The 19,333-nt window shown below is 37.4% G+C and overlaps 1 protein-coding gene across 1 annotated transcript; it reads left to right on the top strand.

Moving 5' to 3' along the window:
* Positions 1-1,548: 1,548 nt before the first annotated feature.
* LOC137395239 (prolyl 4-hydroxylase subunit alpha-1-like) lies at positions 1,549-18,047 on the top strand. The gene is made up of 14 exons (XM_068082095.1): positions 1,549-1,584; positions 3,359-3,532; positions 4,232-4,395; positions 4,485-4,658; positions 5,464-5,636; positions 8,243-8,644; positions 10,073-10,152; positions 11,348-11,447; positions 11,685-11,738; positions 11,822-11,884; positions 15,218-15,286; positions 16,928-17,024; positions 17,439-17,521; positions 17,612-18,047. The coding sequence occupies exons 2-13, from the start codon at positions 3,366-3,368 to the stop codon at positions 17,501-17,503; spliced, it is 1,608 nt and encodes a 535-aa protein (XP_067938196.1). The 5' UTR covers positions 1,549-1,584; positions 3,359-3,365; the 3' UTR covers positions 17,504-17,521; positions 17,612-18,047.
* The last annotated feature ends 1,286 nt before the right edge of the window (positions 18,048-19,333 follow it).

Below are 19,333 nucleotides of genomic sequence, written 5' to 3'. Positions count from 1 at the left end.
GCTCTATTGTTACATTGCTCTATTGTTACATTGCTCTATTGTTACATTGCTCTATTGTTACATTGCTCTATTGTTACATTGCTCTATTGTTACATTGCTCTATTGTTACATTGCTCTTTATTGTTAAAAACACACATCACAACACACATCACTATTTAACTTGAGAAAAAAAAAAATTTTCATGATTGAGTAGGTTTTAAAATTTTGGAGTTTGGTGTAGGCTAGGAGGTAATCTTAGAATCTTGGTTCACACCGACATGAGACTTATGAGGGTTTCTGTTTGATGACTTGATTATTATAAGTTTAGTGGCTGTACTTATTCAAAAGTTGCAAAATCTTTACCAGCCTTTATGATAGCTTAACTTTAATATTTAAAAAACCTATTTGTTAAAAATGATCTAATTTGGTGTGGAAATTCCGGTGAAGATAAAATAAAATTTGTAAAATTGCACTGCCAGATTTAAAAAAATGTCAACATAAAAATAAGGAAATGAATTTCTAGATCTCTCATTCTCTTCTTCCTATTTGGAAAGCTTAGAAAAGCAGTCACAATTCAATAAACATGACGGATATTTTTATGAGAGAAAGATAAAAATGGACTAAACCATAAAAAATGCATGCAATAACTGGATGAAATCTTTTTAAAAATATTATTATGCAATATCAAGTGGAATATTTATTGAAAATGGTGGTGGATAAAACAAATGATCAAGTGTCCAAACTACTAGAATTTGAAGCGGTCCACTTGTGCGATGCGACAATCAATCTGAAGCTGAGATTCATCAATGCTGAAGTATTAATCACAACATAGACTTTTTAATGATTTGAAGACGATAGTATTGCTGTTATTAAATAAATATTGAGCTCATTTGATGCTATGTCTATTAGAAGTTCCAAGCACATACGGGATTGGTGTTTATTTAGTGCCTCAACGTCATACACAAAGCAATGAAAGACTGATTGGTGCAAAAAGATTTAATTGCATCTACGTAGTTATGTACTATGTATAAATTCTATGTAGCATACATTGCAGGAAATCTGTGTTGTTCTAGTACATTCATCAAATAAATATACTCGATTAGACAAAATTGTCTATCATTTAACGAGTTTTCTTCTCATGTACGTAAACTTTGAACCGGCGAGTAAACTAGCGAGAAGCCACCGCGTAAGGACAGTGACTTCTAAGAAAATGTACTACAAAACATGCCTTCTTTCTGACAGTAGCGCGTCGGACTGTTTAGACTGGGATCAAGCAAGTTAGCAAAATTCCATTATAATAATGGATGGATTAGCGTATTATCTTCTTTTATGAATTACAAGCTACATCAACGCTTTCTCCTACAACATATTTCGATCGCTGCCTGAATATGAGAAGATTTACCACACCCACATAACTGCGAATGATCGCTAGTTACTTGTAGCCAAACACGGTAAGTACCGAATAAATACTTAAATCGTGTACTATCTGTTTACCATTAACACAGACCTATTTATGCGTGATAGACAACAGGTGTCGTGCCACGTAGTTGCGTGGCTATTAATAACGAATTCAAAAGTGTTATTGCATGTCCACGATTTTGCTTCGTAAGTTGTTATTTCAGAGTACTATACGTGTCCTAACTTTTAATTGTATACGGTCAATAGTTGATGAGCCTTAAGGAGTATTTCGTTTACCCACTCAAATCAATTGTTTTCTTTCGAACAAGCGCCAAAAGGCGTGGTGCGATTTTTACGCGGTGGTGCACTGTTAATGGAATAACACTTATATTATTTGTATAGTATTTTAGTATGTGTTATAAAAAATTCAAAATATTTGCAGACTTTTTAAGCATCTTCAGCTTTTCAAAAGTTAGTAGGCCTATAGTAATTTTGGTATCGACCTGCTGCTCAAAATTCCGCTAATCTAATCTAAAATTTTCCCACTACACCCTTCTAGAAAGAAGGAAAGGCGTGGGAACTCTTTTATTACAAAAATTCTTTACTAAAAACCTCTCAGGTCTCGAGTTGTTCTCGGCCAAAAAGAATTAAAAAACGCATTTGTCCGGATTGTTGGCACAAACAGACCTGCTTTCTGTCGAGTGTTGTGGTGCTTGATAGTATTTTTAAAATCAGGGACCGTAAAGTTCCTTTCTACTGCTTTTATATAAAATGCACACCCAATATCTTTTCGCCGTTTAGCTAAACTCTCGATCCCTGTATTTGCTCTTATTTCTGTAAAACTGACTTGCCCCTTTAGTTTAACAATGAACCTTAAAGCGGTGTTATGTATTTTCTCAAATATTTTGATATCTTTTTTCATAAACGGGTCCTTACCGTGCAACCGTACTCTAAAAGTGGCCTCACCAAAGAAAAATAAGCAATCTGCCGAGTTTTTGTGTCAGCATGCTTTAAAACTTTCCTTAGCATATGTAATGTTCTATTAGCTTTGCTTATTATTTTTACATAATGAATTTCCCATTTCAGGTTATTTTGCAACTCAATGCCAAGATATGAGTGTGAATCAACATTGTCTAAACGTTGGTCACATAAAGAATAACTTGCTTTTGAATTCGACTCTCCAACTGAAAGAACAGCACATTTAGAAACATTAAAAGTCAATTGCCACTCATTAGAATACTTTTGGAGTACCCTAAGGTCTTGTTGCAATACCGCTTTGTTGACGCGGGGATTAAATAAAAGAGTATCGTCAGCAAACAGTCGGCATTCTGACACCATAAGGTCTGGCAAGTCATTAACGTACAATAAAAATTAATCAAAGTCTATCCATGACAAACAAGCGCTCAACTACAGTCCGACATACTAATTCAGTTCTATGTTTATTTATTATAAAAGTTCGAATATTTTATGCTCACACATGATAAAAAGCAGCAGCTAGAAATCATGACTGGTTCTTTACTGACTATTGGTCGTCGTGATGTGGTGTAGCACTATGAATTTCTATGATAACACAGTAACTGAGTTGGAGATTGAAGCAATGGTAGCACAATAATAGTTGTTTCAATTGCACGTTACGATTGGGTGTCTTTTTTATTAGTACCTCCTGTTAACTGCAGTAAAGGCCAGTGCTGTGCAACACAAAGCGTTTAATTCGAATTTGTTTGAGTGATATGCTATCATACGCATACATAATTTGCATCAAAATTTAATATCAGAAAGCTAACAGGTGAATTTGGTTTGACTGAAATGTCACAAAAACTACTGTCATTTGTTCAATGCACCAAAATGGTTTAATTAAAACTTCATGGTAGACACCCAAAGTATTCTAGCTTTACTGAGAGAATCGTTGCCATAAAATATTTTTCACTCAGCATATTGATATTTTCGTAAGCTACCAACGCTACGTTTGTGTGCATTGCAGTTGCAGCATGGTCCCCTTGTTCTTACTCTTCTATCTGAATGTCCAGTCTATTACTGCCGACAGCTTCACTTCTCTTGTGCACCTGCAGCAGTCAATAGATGCAGAAAGTGATATTGTAAGCTACATTAATACTTATGTACGCGCCGAGTTTGATAGACTTGCTCAACTTGAGGGGTGAGTTTCCTCTTTGCTGCCTGGACTATTACAAACTGTTTGTCATGTGATCTATCTTATGATGGTTTATAATAATATCATATGATGGTCTATAGTGTAACTATCATGCGATGATCTATAGTACTATCATACGATTGTCTATAATACTATCATACGATGGTCTATAGTGCTATCATACGATGGTCTATAGTGCTATCATACGATGGTCTATAGTGCTATCATATGATGGTCTAAAGTACTATCTCATGATGGTCTATATAGTAATATCATGCGATGGTCTATAGTATTATCATATAATTGTCTAAAGTACTATCTTATGATGGTCTATATACTATATAGTACTATCATACGATGGTCTATAGTACTATCATATGATGGTCTATAGTATTATCATACGGTCTATCAACACTATTTTGCAGATTTTATGGTTTTTCGCAAAAAAATTTCTTTTACAATTTGAATGTAGGCCTATAGTATTGCTTTATCAACTACATTACATGATTCCAAAGGTGAATGACTATTTCACTGAACGTTGGCTGTCGCACCCATTCTCTATTTGAGGATCAGATCTCCTACCTATCTTACGTATAGCAACAGTTTTCATCATTGCAAATGACTTTATTATCTATCTTGATCATGCTATTAACCTAGGCTATATATTTAATTCACTACGTATAGCTATCCAGGTGTACTTGCTAGGTTGGCGGTTGAGCTTGCTGATCACCACAAACTTCTAAAAAAAGGAAATACTGAAAGGCATCTTTCAAATCCAGTTAATGCCTTTTTACTTACACGTCAAATGCACGATCTTGTTTCGGATTCTGTCGACCTGATAGAGAGCAAGTCGCAAGGCAACACAGTCAGTGAGTGGTTTTTACGCACTAAATTCCATTTTTCAAGATAGCTTTGTAAAAACTGCTTTAGTTGCACTTCCTGTTTTGTCTGCACGTAGAGTATATGCAGAGTACTGAAAGTCTCCGCTCGCGCCTCCCGTCTAAGGATGACATGGATGGGGCAGTGCTTGCTTTGCTCAGATTGCAGGACACCTATAGCCTCAACACCTCTCAGCTCTCCGACAGCAACCTTGGCCTTTCCTCTCCCGCTGATGAAGCCCCACCTCTATCAGGTACTTTTGATTAATGTGAGGAGGTGAACCAATATGACTCAATTGATCTTCCTCTGTACACTGTATCATCATATGTAGGAGTTGCCCACTCGGGCATTCATTGTCGACTATCTGCACCGTTAACCAATGGCATTGACGAAGGAATGATGTTATGTTGGGAAAGTTTGCTGCTGTCAAACTTTTCCAGTAGTTTTCTGAGCATCAACGACTGCGTGTACAATGGGCACCATTTCGGCAATGTTAGTTCGCTGCCGTGGGTAGCGTGCTCTATTTATTTCCATTTATGATAGTTGCTGCGGGACTAGTATATAATTCACGCACCCGGCAACAAAGAGGTTTTTTCTAGCAAAATAAAAAGAACAATGAGAATACTACATCACGGAGTATTCACTGATGCAAACGCCTATGTGTTGGTGACAGTGTGAACATAGTTATCATACACAATCACTGAAGTATTGTGGCGTCAATTTCGAGATACGGCGATTCAGTGTGAAACCAGCCTTTAGTAATGATGTGCTGCTGACAGCGACATGGGTTTAAGTATAACATCTACACATTATTCATCTCTCTACTGTTTTGAAAGACTTTCTAGTCACTTTTACCTTACATGTGCTTTAACTCTATATGCATATTTTTTACAATAAAGTTGACACTCACAATGTGATTCGTTGTAAACTTTGTAAATCATGTGAATAATACAAAAGATTTTGGGCTGTGAAGTTGCTCCAGGTATCAATGCGTTCTACTCTGTACTACCATGAAATCGACAGTTGTTGTTACACTGTTGTTGACTCTGTTGTAACAGGAGACGATTGCTTCAAGATCGGTCAGACAGCATTTCTAATGGATGACTTCTACCACTCTGTTTTGTGGTTTCAAACAGCTCTCGAGAAGTATGAGATGCTAGATGGCTCTTTGCAGTGGGTCCAAAGAAAACTCACTTCCACTTTTGACTATCTCAACTTTTCTCTTTACAAGGTAGTTGTGGTTTTGTGCTGCTAAACATGCTATCTGGTGCTGCCTTGTGTTGAACTCCTCACTAGTCTCTGTTTATCGTAAAACCTTTATTTGAATGCCATGGCACCCTGTTGTTCAACTCTTCCCTTAGAGTGACGCTTTATTAGAGGTGACATTCAAGTAAAGGGGGCGTTGTATTTGTCAAACACTTCATCAGAATATTCAGAAGACTAATTTAACCCTTTCACAGGCGAATTGAATGTCGACTGTATTCTGCACTCTCCTTCTGATGATATGACATTGACCCAATTGTATGCAAGAACTTCGCTAACTTACATCCAACTTGTTGTAGAACTTTTAATAAATATGCACAAGGAAGCTGATACTGAACACGTCTCTACCAGTTGATATTTATTGCTTGCAAATAACCTACGATGATCTTATAGCCTGCGTTGCATATTGTTGGATCTTTAAAGTTTTTTATTTCATTTTAAATTTGAAGGCGTGTTTTAATTTTATAACTCTATTTAATAGGGCTGCATAAAAGCTCATTGTACTCATTGATATGTTTGCTTAAGTTTTCGGCCAAAACTTACTTTTTATGTGCAGTAGGACAGGAGTTACAAGCGTCAATCCATTGTAAGCTGAGTTCAGATTACCGCAATGATACTATCAAATAATAGGCTACAAATCTACAAATTTATAAGTTTCATAATAATAATCTATCAAATGCTACAAATATATATTCAAGAAAAAGTGATATAAACCATAATTATAATACATGCAGAAACAAAAATTAACATTTTAAAACGCATATTTACATATTTAAAACAAAAATATTGGCATTTTGATGGTTGCATCGGTTTTGAACCATTTCATATTCTTCTGGCTGTTCAATACCTTCTCCAATGTCTTTTGACCCCAACACATTTTCTGCACAGCTCAGCTAGATAATATTAGCATCAAAACCATTTTGAGCTGAGCAAAATTTTTATGTGATCCCATTCTGAGTAGAAGCTTCTAGCACAAATTAAGAGAAGCCATGTGTAATCAAAATAGCCTCAAAGTGTTAGCCTCAAAATATGTTGTAGCGCGTTTGCTACATACATCCAAGTATCAATACCACATTAAAAGAGAACTACTATTAGCCTGATACAATTACTTGTTATTTCTATGGTGTTGCAATCAAAACTGTTAACAAAAAAACCTAAAGACTTGGAGTTGGAAAACGAACTTCGATACGAACAGGAACAACGAACAAATGAATTGTTATGATGTAATCGAGTCATTAATAATACGTTTTTGTGGACACTTCTACTGATCACTTGAGAGTATGGGTTCATAAAGATTAAAAATGTCAAATAGTATCGGTCAAATAGAAGTGGCATTCAAATATAAACTGGCGTTCAATTAAAGGGTGGCATTCAAATACAGGTTTTACAGCATATTTGTTTACTCTATTTAGCTGGTTAGCTCTGTTTAACTACTGGCATTCTAATACTGTATGCACCTTACATCTTTGTGTTCCTTTATGATATGTACAGTAGACGCTCCTATAATGTATGCCTACTATAACTTAAATTCCAGATAGCGTAAAAAATTTATGTGAAGTTTTTGCTTCGTACTACATAAAAAATTCCATATAACATAGGGTCAAGTGGGGGAGTTTTCAAAATTGATTTGAATGCTAGTTTAAGAAAAAACGATGACGTGCGTATAGCGCTATATCTATTATATATAACTTACGCGACGTTCTAATTCGTCGTAATAGATCATCAAATGTGTCGACAAAATAGAGAATAGGATAGCCGGGCAACTATTATAAATACTTGAAGGCGATCGATTGGTGCAGGTGTTACAGTGTCGGTTTACCAATCTGAATGTCATGAGTTGGAGTATCGTCAAAGGTTATCATTTATCCTAACCTTGACCCCTGGATACAGATAAACGATGAACAGGTAGAACGGCTTTTTATATTAAAAAGATTTTGTGTTTTGCCTTATTGTAGACATACAAAATATTTGTTATTAGTTTTAATTTGCAGAATAGACTTTCCTGTTTAGAAAAAATAAGCAAATCGGTGTAAATAAGCGTCGGAAATGTGCAGTCCTCATCAACTTGTTGTAAAATTCCCGCAATCATGGTCTATAAAACCAGTGAGATCGATCATAAAAAGTAGAAAAGTTGTCAATGCAAACCAATAATACTGCAGCTATGGTACAGCCTACAAATTAGATTAGTTAAGTCAATTTTTCCCTTTATGCATGTCCAAAGGGGTGAGTTAGGAAAGATCTTGGAACGAATGAGGCAATTTACACGTATTTCACTGTTCTTATAACGTAAACTCCCTATAACGTAAACGTTCCTGGAATGGATTATTTATGTCGTAGGGAATTCTACTGTATTTTGTTTTTGTGAACCTAAGGCCCAATGTAACTTCTGGTAGATGTTAGATGTATGTATACTATTCAAATGTATTGCATCTTAGGGTCTTTGGCTGTATGAACTGTCTCTTTGTTTGCTCTAGAAAACTATGTTTTCAGCGTTCAATATATCTTCTATGCGTCTGTGCTGTCTATTTCACTCTATTTATTTTAGTTTGCAGAGATTTGCTCTAATTGTTTCAGCAAGGGAATATAGAGAGGGCCATTTCTATAGCCACTAGATGGACTGAAATAGCACCAGGGGCACAACCTGGTACAGACAACCTTTATCATTATCGCAATGAACTAAATGAGACGGGGCGTCTCTATGATCCCTACAACCTCCCCCCTCTTCAGAACCAGCAGCTAGTCACTGGGTTCGCTGCCACGCAAGAGTTTAAGAAATACACAAAACTCTGTCAGGGCCAGCAACTCCCAAAGTCTAGCCGCAATTCCAAGCAGCTTGTGTGCAAGTACAGGCCGATACAGTTCAGCTATTTTCCATCAGAGGAGGAGGAGCTGCACCTGGAGCCAAGGCTTGTCTACATTCACAGAATCATATCTGACAGAGAAATACAGGTGGTGCAGGCATTGGCTAAGCCCAAGGTAAATGCTATATACTAATAACCTCTTTACATACTCATTACACGCTCTTTGTCTGTTTATCTAGCTAATGTGCATGGAAAGTATTTGATAATGACTCCTACTGTCCTGAATATAACAATATTTGTTTTTTTTTTAGTAACACTGTTCATCCTTCCGTGAGAAATATGCATAGGGTTACCTAGGTAACTAGTGGTGTATGTAGTTGGCTAACTGTAGCCAGGTAGAAGGAATTCAATTCTTTGGCTCGTAGCTCTGCTCATCACTATGTTTATATGATGCTGCTAATCTGTTAATCTGCTAATCTGCAAGTTTGCATCATCTGCAAGATGAAAACAGCAAAAATCTGCAAGACGGATTAATTTGATTGCTTCCCAATTTTCCCTGAATGTTTCATGTTTGCATCATTCGGTGATGCAAACATGATGCATCAATCGCTTGATCGATGCATCACTCGTTCAAACGTTCGATGCATCATTCGTTTTCATCTTTAAGAAAGATGAAAATGACACTTGTTAATGATGCGCAAAAAAATGCTGTACAAGCTATTCCATTTTAAACGTTTTCCACATTTCAGTCATTCCTATTTCGAAAGCTTGCTGCTAAGCGAAACAGGAGTGCGTGGCTATGACCTTTGGCGTAGAACTCCTTATCTTTTTTAACAAAGCAACATGCGAATATCCATTGAAACACTTATCACACTGTAGCTCAATGTGCACACAATTCCAAATCCACTTCATACACGCAATGAAGACATATATCGTATGCCAGCCTGTCATCACACGCAACTAAGGGTCACCGCAGTCATTATTATTCGTATCTCATAACTCAGGATATGTTCTCCATTCGCAATCAGCAACCTTGTCTCTCAACTCGATAACATCCTTGGCCTAAATTTCAAGTATTTGTTTTACCACTGGCATTGGCTCATAACTTAGACTTGTTATGACTAGTCAGAAAAAAGTACTTGACTTTATCGATAGTCGTCACACCCTTCTTTTATAGACTTGTAGGTCTTGTCAGAGTAAAGTTGGTTTCTGTTAGATTTTACGTTTGGTATGCGCTTGTGTAGCATTATATTGCATGTTTGTACATTGTGGCATACTTTCCATGACAAGGAATATTATGCATTCTGCAAAAGTATTTGTGCCTGTTGACAGTTTCTCAATATCTTTACGTGTGTGTATATATAGCTCATTTCACAATTTTTAAACAGCATGACCACAAACTACGTGGGTGCGGGCAACCTCTAATAAATTACATCTATTGTTTTCAAAAGACTTGAAAGCGATTTCATAATTAATTTTCCTGTTTAGTCCTTAATCCATAATTGTTTTCGTGTATGGATTAGCTCTGAAAGTACCTGGATGTTAGTCAAAATCGTACCTAATGAACTTTGACTTTTTATTAATTTTCAATCTGTATGCACAGCTTGACAGGTCCGGAGTGTTTGCAACCAATGCCGCCACTCCTCTTGGTGGTATTAAGACACACACGAGAGTCAGTAAAAGGTAGTATGAGTAGGGCGGTGTTAGTAGACACCCTAACATTGTCACTCTGTCACTCTCACTCGCATCTGCTCTTAATATGTCACTCCGTCACTCACTACTTTTTTGCGAGTCCGAGTCGTACTGGTCACTGCTGACCAGCACTGACCAGTCAGCGGTGATCAGTACGACTAGGGTTGGCCTGTGCTGACCAGTATGGCTGGGGCTGGCCTGTGCTGACCGGTATGGCTAGGGCTGGTCGAGCCAACCTGTTGACCAACAGAGTTGAGTGATGGACTGGTAACAGCTTTTTAGGTTCTAAAAATAGAAACAGTGCTCTGTATGCACGTGAATGAAATACCACAAATATGCTATGTCTAGTTGAGTCATGGAAGCCTGGCATCTAATCAGTAATCACACGGTTGATGGACAATACTTCATAACAAATATATTGTACAATTTATTTTATTGCATGCAGTATATAAATGATGGTGTCTGAGGCAACAAAATGGCTGTCAGGTTAAATCTTAGGTCATTCTTTTCTACAGCATGTTTGGCCCATCACAGTTGATTCCATATACAATAGTTGTGGGAAGATTGTGGTTCTTCTTCATGGTTGATACGCCACAAACAGGATGTTAGTCACGCCTTTATGCTCTTCGCTTTGGTTAATATTTCTCTTTTCTGTATTTCAACTGTGTGCTTTATCTGTAACATATTTGGTGCTGCTACTACACGTGCAATGCTGTGTTATGCACTGAGCTGTCACATAGTGCTTGTTTATGTGTTGGCCATGATCGGTGACCTGCTGCGGTGTTCTACTTACACGTGCACATATACTTATGCTCATGTATGGCTTGTTCAATAGATGTATATAGATGTTGGCAGGCGCAGGCAGGTGATTAATGTATTGCTCAGCCCTCTAGCTAAAATGACAAATGTCATTGAACAAGCATGTCAGATTTAATTTTAAACGCATGATAAGTATTGATAGTCATGCATGGTAGGTGCCATTGGACGCTGGTGTCAATTGTCACTGGGACATTTGTAACAGCGGGTGTCAGTGGGAAAATATTTGACAAGTGTCATTGGGCACAGTAGCAAGTGTCATCTAGCTAGCCACTTGTGTATCGTGTAGCCTATATGTTACAGTATACTGTATAGAGCATGACTGGTCATGTCACACACACGTCAACAATGATCAACTTATTTTTGTCAGCGCGTGGCTGGGAGATGAAGAAGATGAAACGATAGCATTGCTGAGTCGAAGGTTTGCTAGAGTGACAGGTTTAACAGTAGGAACTGCCGAATCATTGCAGGTAGGTGGTACATTCTCGAACAAACACCGATAATCACAGTTGGTCAAATTTTAAAAGAAATCAGCTAATCACATGGTTGATTTTATAATTCAATTTGGTTTTAATAGTTACTTTTTGAATAGTTTTGGTATTACAATTTGTTCCGGAAATAAAGCTGTTTTTTTGCGGAGTACCTCTGCCAACCCGAGTAGAAGTTTCCTTGCCATTCTAAAAGCTCTATATACTGCGCTGTTGTAGGTGCTCAACTATGGGATAGGAGGTCACTATGAACCACACTGCGACTTTGCAAGAGTGAGTTAAGCCTTGGCACTGCTGTTTGTGCAACATTGTTCATAAAATGGGAAGCTAATAAATTGACTTGCTTCTTTTTTTAGCCTGACAATCCTAATGTCTTTGACCATGGTGTGGGTAACAGGATCGCCACTCTCATCTTATATGTAAGTCTAAATTATGTTTCTTCAGTCCCTGCTACTTATTATGTAGCTTCTAGAAATGCTATATTGTTTCTGAAATTGTCTTGCCCTTGCTGCTCATGTCCAAAAAATGACTGTTCAACTTTGAATTGCTTATGCTATTATTGCCCATCTTGTCATTGGTTATATGCTTGGGTGGCAACCTTTGTGTACTTGCTTATAGATAGGTCCATGGAGGTGTTCTTTCTTATAACAAGTACTTTTGTAGCTGCCTGATATTACCATTCTTTGGAGTTGTCATTTCTTAATACTGTTATACATTCATCGACAGATTTCTCTGACAACTGTTTATATATATGCTTGCTCTGATCTTTTTATCTACTGAGTACAGTCAAACCTCAACTTTTGATTACCTCTATACTCAAATATTTTGACACACGATGGAAAAGAAGTGTTAGCATACAATGTCATTTTTAACATATCCCGTCTGAAAGTTCTCAATACTTCAAAAGTATAAGCAAAAAAAATGCGTAAAAGCTGTATTTGGACGCCACCTTTATTTGAATGCTACCTTTATTTGAACGTCACCTTTATTTGAACGCCACCTCTATTTGAACGCCAGATCTAACAGAAAACTTATAGAAAAACTGGGTTGAAAAATGCAGCACTCCCTTTAATTGAACACCACCTCTATTAGACCACCACTTTAACAATCATTATGGTTGATTTTTACAAATCCATAATCGAAAGTGATCTGTAGAAAAGTGTTCATAAAATGGTACTAATAATGAATCGGTTACATCAATGACAATTAATGCTTTTGTTGTTTCTATAGTGTTGCCATAGTCATATTGAAGGTTTACCTGAGAAAACCGATCATCACAATCATCAGAACTACACTCTGATTTGAGGTTACCAAGGTCTAAAACCAATCCAAGGTTTTCCAGATGTGTCCATAATGTGGTTTACAACCTGATCTGAAAAAATAAAGCATTTTTATAAATGAAGAGAATACTCTTCAGGGACACCATACGACGTAATAGCTGCCATTGTTGTGGCGTACCAGAGTCCATTTTCTAACTCCAAAGCTTTATGGTTTTTTCTTTAAAGCTTTGAAAGCCACACCATGGAAATGATTAATAACTGTGTCGGTCTAATGTTTTACTCAAAGTCTACATAGTTCCTTGCTTAACTCGGTCTTATACTTTGACGTATATGAAAAACGGTTTAGCAAAAATGCTGAGGCCGACGGCATTAATGTCACGTCGCTCAAATGAAATGTCAAAATATAGGCGACATTAGCATCGCTTCACCCGTAAAAGGTTTAGATTTGTCTTTCCAAAATTCTGCCGAACTAGTCGAAAATTACAGCGCCACCCTCTATTTAAACATTACTTCTAATACAATGCCACTGCAGGGAAGGGTTGAAAAATATAGCCCCATGGCGTTTAATTAGAAGTTTTACGATAATTGAAGTTATAAATGAAGCATGGAAATGATAGAAATATACATAAATTAAGTTTAGTGTACATGTAAGTTAGAGTAGGCTAACCCTTTTGCAGGCATAGCGACATTATTGTCATTTCGCGATACTGACGCCAATGGGCAGAGCGACTATTATGTCGCCACGCGAACGTTTTTATAAAAGAAATGCGATCGTTTTTGCAATACTAAATCAACGAAAAATCCGAAATAAAAACGTATTTGAATGAAATGGAGAATTTTGTTTGTAGCTTGTTTATGCTTCTGTTACTGCTTTCTGAATATTTTCCCAGAGTGCAACAACTTTATTTTACTGTCATGGCATCCTCCAAAGGCTATAGGCAAAGGCAAAGCTATAAAGGAACGAGAATAAGCACATGATGTCAAGACTGTGGTGTAGGCCTCTGCAAGGACAAATGCTTCTAAAATTACTATAGCTAGAGGAACTTATATAACTTATATAAACTTATATAAGAATTTTACTTATAAATGTTTATTTGTATATACATGTAGTACCTGTATAATAAAAACATAATACGCATATACAATATCATAAATAAAAGTATCAATGATTTTTTTAAAATCAATTTGTGAAAAATACCAAAGGGTCTCAAAAAGCCCAACAAAAATCTTGCCTGCGAAAGGGTTAATGATATGTATTTTTGTTACTCACTCTATCACCGATTCTTAGCATAGCCATGCCTACACATTTTTCATACGTCTCAAAAGTAACAATAGAACCCTACATACACTTATTACTTTATTAATTTGTTTTTAGACTCACATGTAGCTTACTACATATTTTAATGTCATATATTCGTGTCGTGTATTTGTGTCGTGTATTCATGTTGTGTATTCGTGTTGTGTATTCGTGTCATATATTAGTGTCGTATATATTCGTGTCATATATTCATGCCGAATATTCGTGCCATATACTCGTGTTGTATACTCGTGTCGTATATTAGTGTCGTATATATTCGTGTCATATATTCGTGCCGAATATTCGTGTCGTATACTCGTGTCGTATATTCGTGTCATATATTCGTGTTGTGTATTCGTTTTGTATATTCGTGTCGTATACTCGTGTCGTATATTCGTGTCGTATACTCGTGTCGTATACTCGTGTCGTATACTCGTGTCGTATACTCGTGTCGTATACTCGTGTCGTATATTAGAGTCATTGCTTTATTGCTGTCATATACTCGTGCTTTATTGCTATATGTAATTACTTGAAGACTGTTTACTGGGTTCTAAAATGCTTCAAACAAAATTTTAAGTATTCTTATTTGCTTCAACATAAAACAGTTTCGACATCGAAGGAGATATTGAAGCAAATTAACTTGCATGTTGAGGTGTGAATACATGAATCTTGTTTCAACTCGATATTACTGAGCTGTCATTCATCTTAACTGTAATATTTAGTCGTTCTTAATAAAATATAATTTTAGATTTAGGTTAATCAACAACAGATTTGTTTTTTAATTCTTTATGTAAGGGCAGACGATAAAAGCTCTCCGACTGGAGGTCAGTAATCCCGGTCATGTGACCATAACACGAGGAGTACTCCAACATAAGTATACACTTAAATCGAATTAGAGTTACCTTAACAAACATGACATTCACCAGATAAGAGAAACCCGTAAGACTTTTTGAGTTGCAACTATTCCAATAATAATGCAATCATCTAGATGTCTGTGAGTTTGTTCCAACTTGCGTTGGTTGGTTCCTTCACCAGTTTACCTCGTATACACATTGATTCTGAACTCAGAGTCTCCTTCATGTTCTTTTGTCTCATGCAATTAAATCATAAGCATCATGCATTTTATAATCACCCCAGAGAGTTTTTTAAAAAACATGGATTTTATATGTTATTAGCTTACTGATGTGGAGAAAGGAGGAGCAACTGTGTTTCCCAGACTAGAGGCGGCCGTTTGGCCTCTTAAGGTTAGTTCATCCGCTTCTTACATGGGAAGTCGTACATACACGTACATGTACACCGTGAGTTACTATAAAATGCTTGCGAGACATTCCACAACAAAACCAGAAAGTGTGTTTGCGTGCATGTGTGCGCGTGCATGTGTGCGCGTGCATGTGTGCGCGTGCATGTGTGCGCGTGCATGTGTGCGCGTGCATGTGTGCGTCAGTCTGCGTGAAAGCTTTTCCATGTTTTGTAGCCAAGTTTAGTTAAACTTCACATGCATATACTCCGTGCCTTCCATCAGGTCGCTAAAAATATTTGTTTCAAAAATTCATCTGGTTCCTGAGAATCAGCCTCTTAATTAAAGACCCAGCTGCAGGCATCTGATCGAACATGAAAGAGATCCTGAGCATTGCCGGACTCACTGCTAGTTGGTAAATAAGGAGTCATGGTTAAGCACCTAGCAAGTAATAAATGTACATCAACTTTCCCTCAATACTTACATAACATCCAATAGTGCAAGGAACTGCATAAGAATCCTATAGAAAGAATGACTCATCACACATGCCAACAACTTCCTTAACTGTCTCAAGACTATTGCGGCACACTGTGTCAAGTTAAATGGAGATTTACGGTAACAGTTTTGCTTCAAGTGATGCAGCTTAATATGCTACTACTTACCAATCTGAGTGTCGTAATTTCGACACGACCAGAGTGAGTCATAGCCGGCTTGTTGATGATCATGAGATGAAGACAGGAAGTAAAGATCTCCTAGAAGACCTATCATTCTGGTACTATTGGCGACAGAAATTTTGTATGGACGGTAGATGCCCTCTCTAATCAGGTGGGAGAGGTGCAAAGTTCTGCTGTAACTGTTAAACCCGGAAACTCTGCCAAGAAGCTTAATACCATACGCCTCAGAGAAGTTACAGTTTTTGTAGTAGTTGGCGACGGAGAGTCATAGCATTAACCTTTCTGACACCAGATTTTTTTGTCGCGCTGTTAGCCTTCGCTTTATAAATAATTCAAAATGTTGCTTAGTCATAAAAAGCTAGGCCCATAGTCTTACCACAGTGATAATTTTTTAATAATTTAATAAAAGCTTTTTTCTAAGCTTCAGTCACTTATTTGTGCGATTGATTAGACTGCGAATGAAGGTCAAAGCTTGCAAGTTGGGAGTTACTTCAAGGCCAAGTTCCTTAGTGCAAATATGTAGGGAAGCTGTGTATTAGTGATTGATTCAAACGAAAGTAAATTAAAACATCAAGTCGTACAATTATGGCTAAATTAAATATTATAGAGATATTAGAACTTGCCTGATATGCAATACTGTCACCCTGGGTTTGTTTGTGTAGTATAGGTTGAATGGTGAATTCAACTTCATAAAGTTGTACAGCTTGTCCATGAGCTTCCTTCCATATTGGTTATTAGAAATATGCATAGTAACTGGTTTAAATGTCAAATTTTCGTATTTAAAGAATTCTAATTTGTTTAAAGCTTTTGCAATAGATTCACAAGGAAAATGTCTTTAAAAAAAGAATGAATAAAAAATGTAAGACCTTTTTGTATGTTTTCATTGCTCATGTAAAATAGATATATGAGAATGACATTACAGGTTTTGTCGAGACGCGTGCCATGTTGTTAACTGGTATATCATCACTCTGTAGGGTGGTGCTGCATTCTGGTACAACCTTGATGAAAATGGAGCACTGGATGAGCGAACCCTCCATGGAGCATGCCCAGTGCTTGCAGGGTATAAATGGGGTGGGTCAGGAGTGACTTATTATATACTGATTAGGGATATTAGTTAGTACATCATGTGTACACCTTCTGCAGACTATGTACAGCATCTGCAAGTCGTGTATCTAGTCTACAGACTGTGTAAAGCATCTACAGACTGTACAGCATCTACAGATTGTGTACAGCATCTACAAACTGTGTACAGCATCTGCAGACTGTGTACAGCATTAACGGACTGCATGTAGTTTTTACAGGGAATTTAGAGTATGTGTGGTTTGTGTACAGCATGTATAGTTTGTATGCAATATGTATTGTCTGTATACAGTCTGTATGGTCTGTGTCGGGTAGTATGTGTAGGGTTTGTATAGTAGCAATTTGTATGGCATGTGCTCAGCGTATATAGTTTGTGTAACGCAATTGATTATTTCTTCTCCGCAGTGTGCAATAAATGGTTCCACGAATCAGGGAATGAATTCACAAGGCCGTGCCCCGCAAGCAGCTAGTATCATCAGTATACGCAGGTGAGTAGAAGTCTGCTGCTGTCAGTCACCCTGCTAGTTCATGCCATTCATAATTGTTAAAATTCCTCATGCCCTCCGCTATTGTTGCAGGTGTATCCATATATTACTGGTTCGACACTGACTGTGATATACAATCAGCTGGACACAAAGATCAGCATACTTTACTGATAACTTTCTATGTGACTTTTATCACCTTTCCTCGTCTATACTAATCGGATGTGTTTCATGTTTGATGTTTTCTATTCATCATTTTTCAAAGGTTAATTTCATAAATGATGACTATTATTCAGTTAGTTAGGTCAACGCCGTTTTACAAAGGCATGACCGTAGTAGGCCGCCCTCCTGGGTAGTTGATACCAGTGGTACTGTATACATACTTATTTACACAAGTTTTAACGTTTTCAAAAATGTTTTTGAGACCTAACAAACACAGCCTTTTGCTCAATGTCTGGCTCAGATTCTCACTGCTGTCTTTTTTACATCCTTGTCTTTAAATAGCACCGCATATATATATTCTCTGCGTTCCTTTCACTGTTCTTTAGTTTATTAGTCAACCTGCACTCCACTCCAGCTGATGCTATAACTAGCTTATCCTCACCAACTGCTGCTCATAATTGGTCAGCTGTTTATAACAGTAGCATATGCTAGCACTTGGCTAGCACTAGCGGTCGAGCAAACAATAGGACTTGCTTAGTACCCATTAGTGGCATTAGTGTTTCAGAATGACCAGGATGGTGTACAGCGTACACCGTGTCTGCACCTTTATTATGCTGACTGATCCACATGCTAACCACTATTGTAGTGGTTCATAAACTGTGTGCTGTCGAATCTCTCAGAGGTGCATTGAGGCAATCTCAGAGGTTCAGTGAGGCAATCTTCGGGGTTCAGTGAGGCAATCTCCGGTGGTTCAGTGAGGCAATCTCAGGGGTTCATTGAGGCAGTTTCAGGGGTTCAGTGAGGCAATCTCAAGGCTTCATTAAGGCAATTTCAAGGGTTCATTGAGGCAACTTCAAGGGTTCAGTGAGGCAATGTCAAGGGTTCAGTGAGGCAACTTCAGAGGTTCAGTGAGGCAATCTCATCGGCTAAGGGATGTAATCTCACAGATTATCCAAATTGAAATATTAATTTTATCTACCTAAATATAATATATATAATTGTATATATGTGCATATATTATATACACATGTGTATTTCCAACTTGTGATAGTTCACTCAGTGTACTTACAATGCGATACTCCAGCCGGGTAACAAATTCACATGGTACAGTAGGTATGCAGTAATCACCACAGCTCTGTGGTTGCCGTATATTCTGACTTTGGTCAGAATATGCTAAAGCCATAGCATTTTGGTAAGAGAATTTTCATTGCATGAGACGTATAGAGGTGGATGAAGCAAGTCTAACCATCTGTATTAGTAGTATTCGTCAGTATATTTCACAAATGATTAATAAATACCAACGAATAGATCATATCTAGCAAAACCTGAAATTGTTATTAACTGCACACATAAGCAGATATAGCAGGCTCATTCTTACTAAAGGCCCTTGCAGGTATTGTAGAACTCTACAGGCCAGCCTATCTCCCCAATACGCTCATGCCTTGGCCTATGGAAAGAACTGAAAGATGGGCCTCTAGTAATATAATCGATCTGACTCGTTCGCTCTTTCGTTACACCTCCTGTCCCTATGTAGTAGTCGTCTAGCCTCTTCACTCGCTGGTGTCGAGTATTGTCTGGTCCTGTAGGTAAAAATTTGAACTGGCTAACAAGCCCTTGGCTAGACAGCCGAGGCAATGCTGTATTTCTAATTGTTAT

Source organism: Watersipora subatra, chromosome 1 (genome assembly GCF_963576615.1).
Source record: "Watersipora subatra chromosome 1, tzWatSuba1.1, whole genome shotgun sequence".
NCBI lineage: Eukaryota > Metazoa > Bryozoa > Gymnolaemata > Cheilostomatida > Watersiporidae > Watersipora > Watersipora subatra.
This window is presented reverse-complemented; position numbering and strand designations above follow the sequence as displayed.

Bases quoted from the DNA above. Each gene is read 5' to 3' on its own strand.
- LOC137395239 (XM_068082095.1), top strand. From the start codon at position 3,366: ATGGTCCCCTTGTTCTTACTCTTCTATCTGAATGTCCAGTCTATTACT. The intron at 4,659-5,463 runs GTACTTTTGATT...CTGTTGTAACAG, and splicing joins TGAAGCCCCACCTCTATCAG to GAGACGATTGCTTCAAGATC. The intron at 17,025-17,438 runs GTGGGTCAGGAG...TCTTCTCCGCAG, and splicing joins GCTTGCAGGGTATAAATGGG to TGTGCAATAAATGGTTCCAC.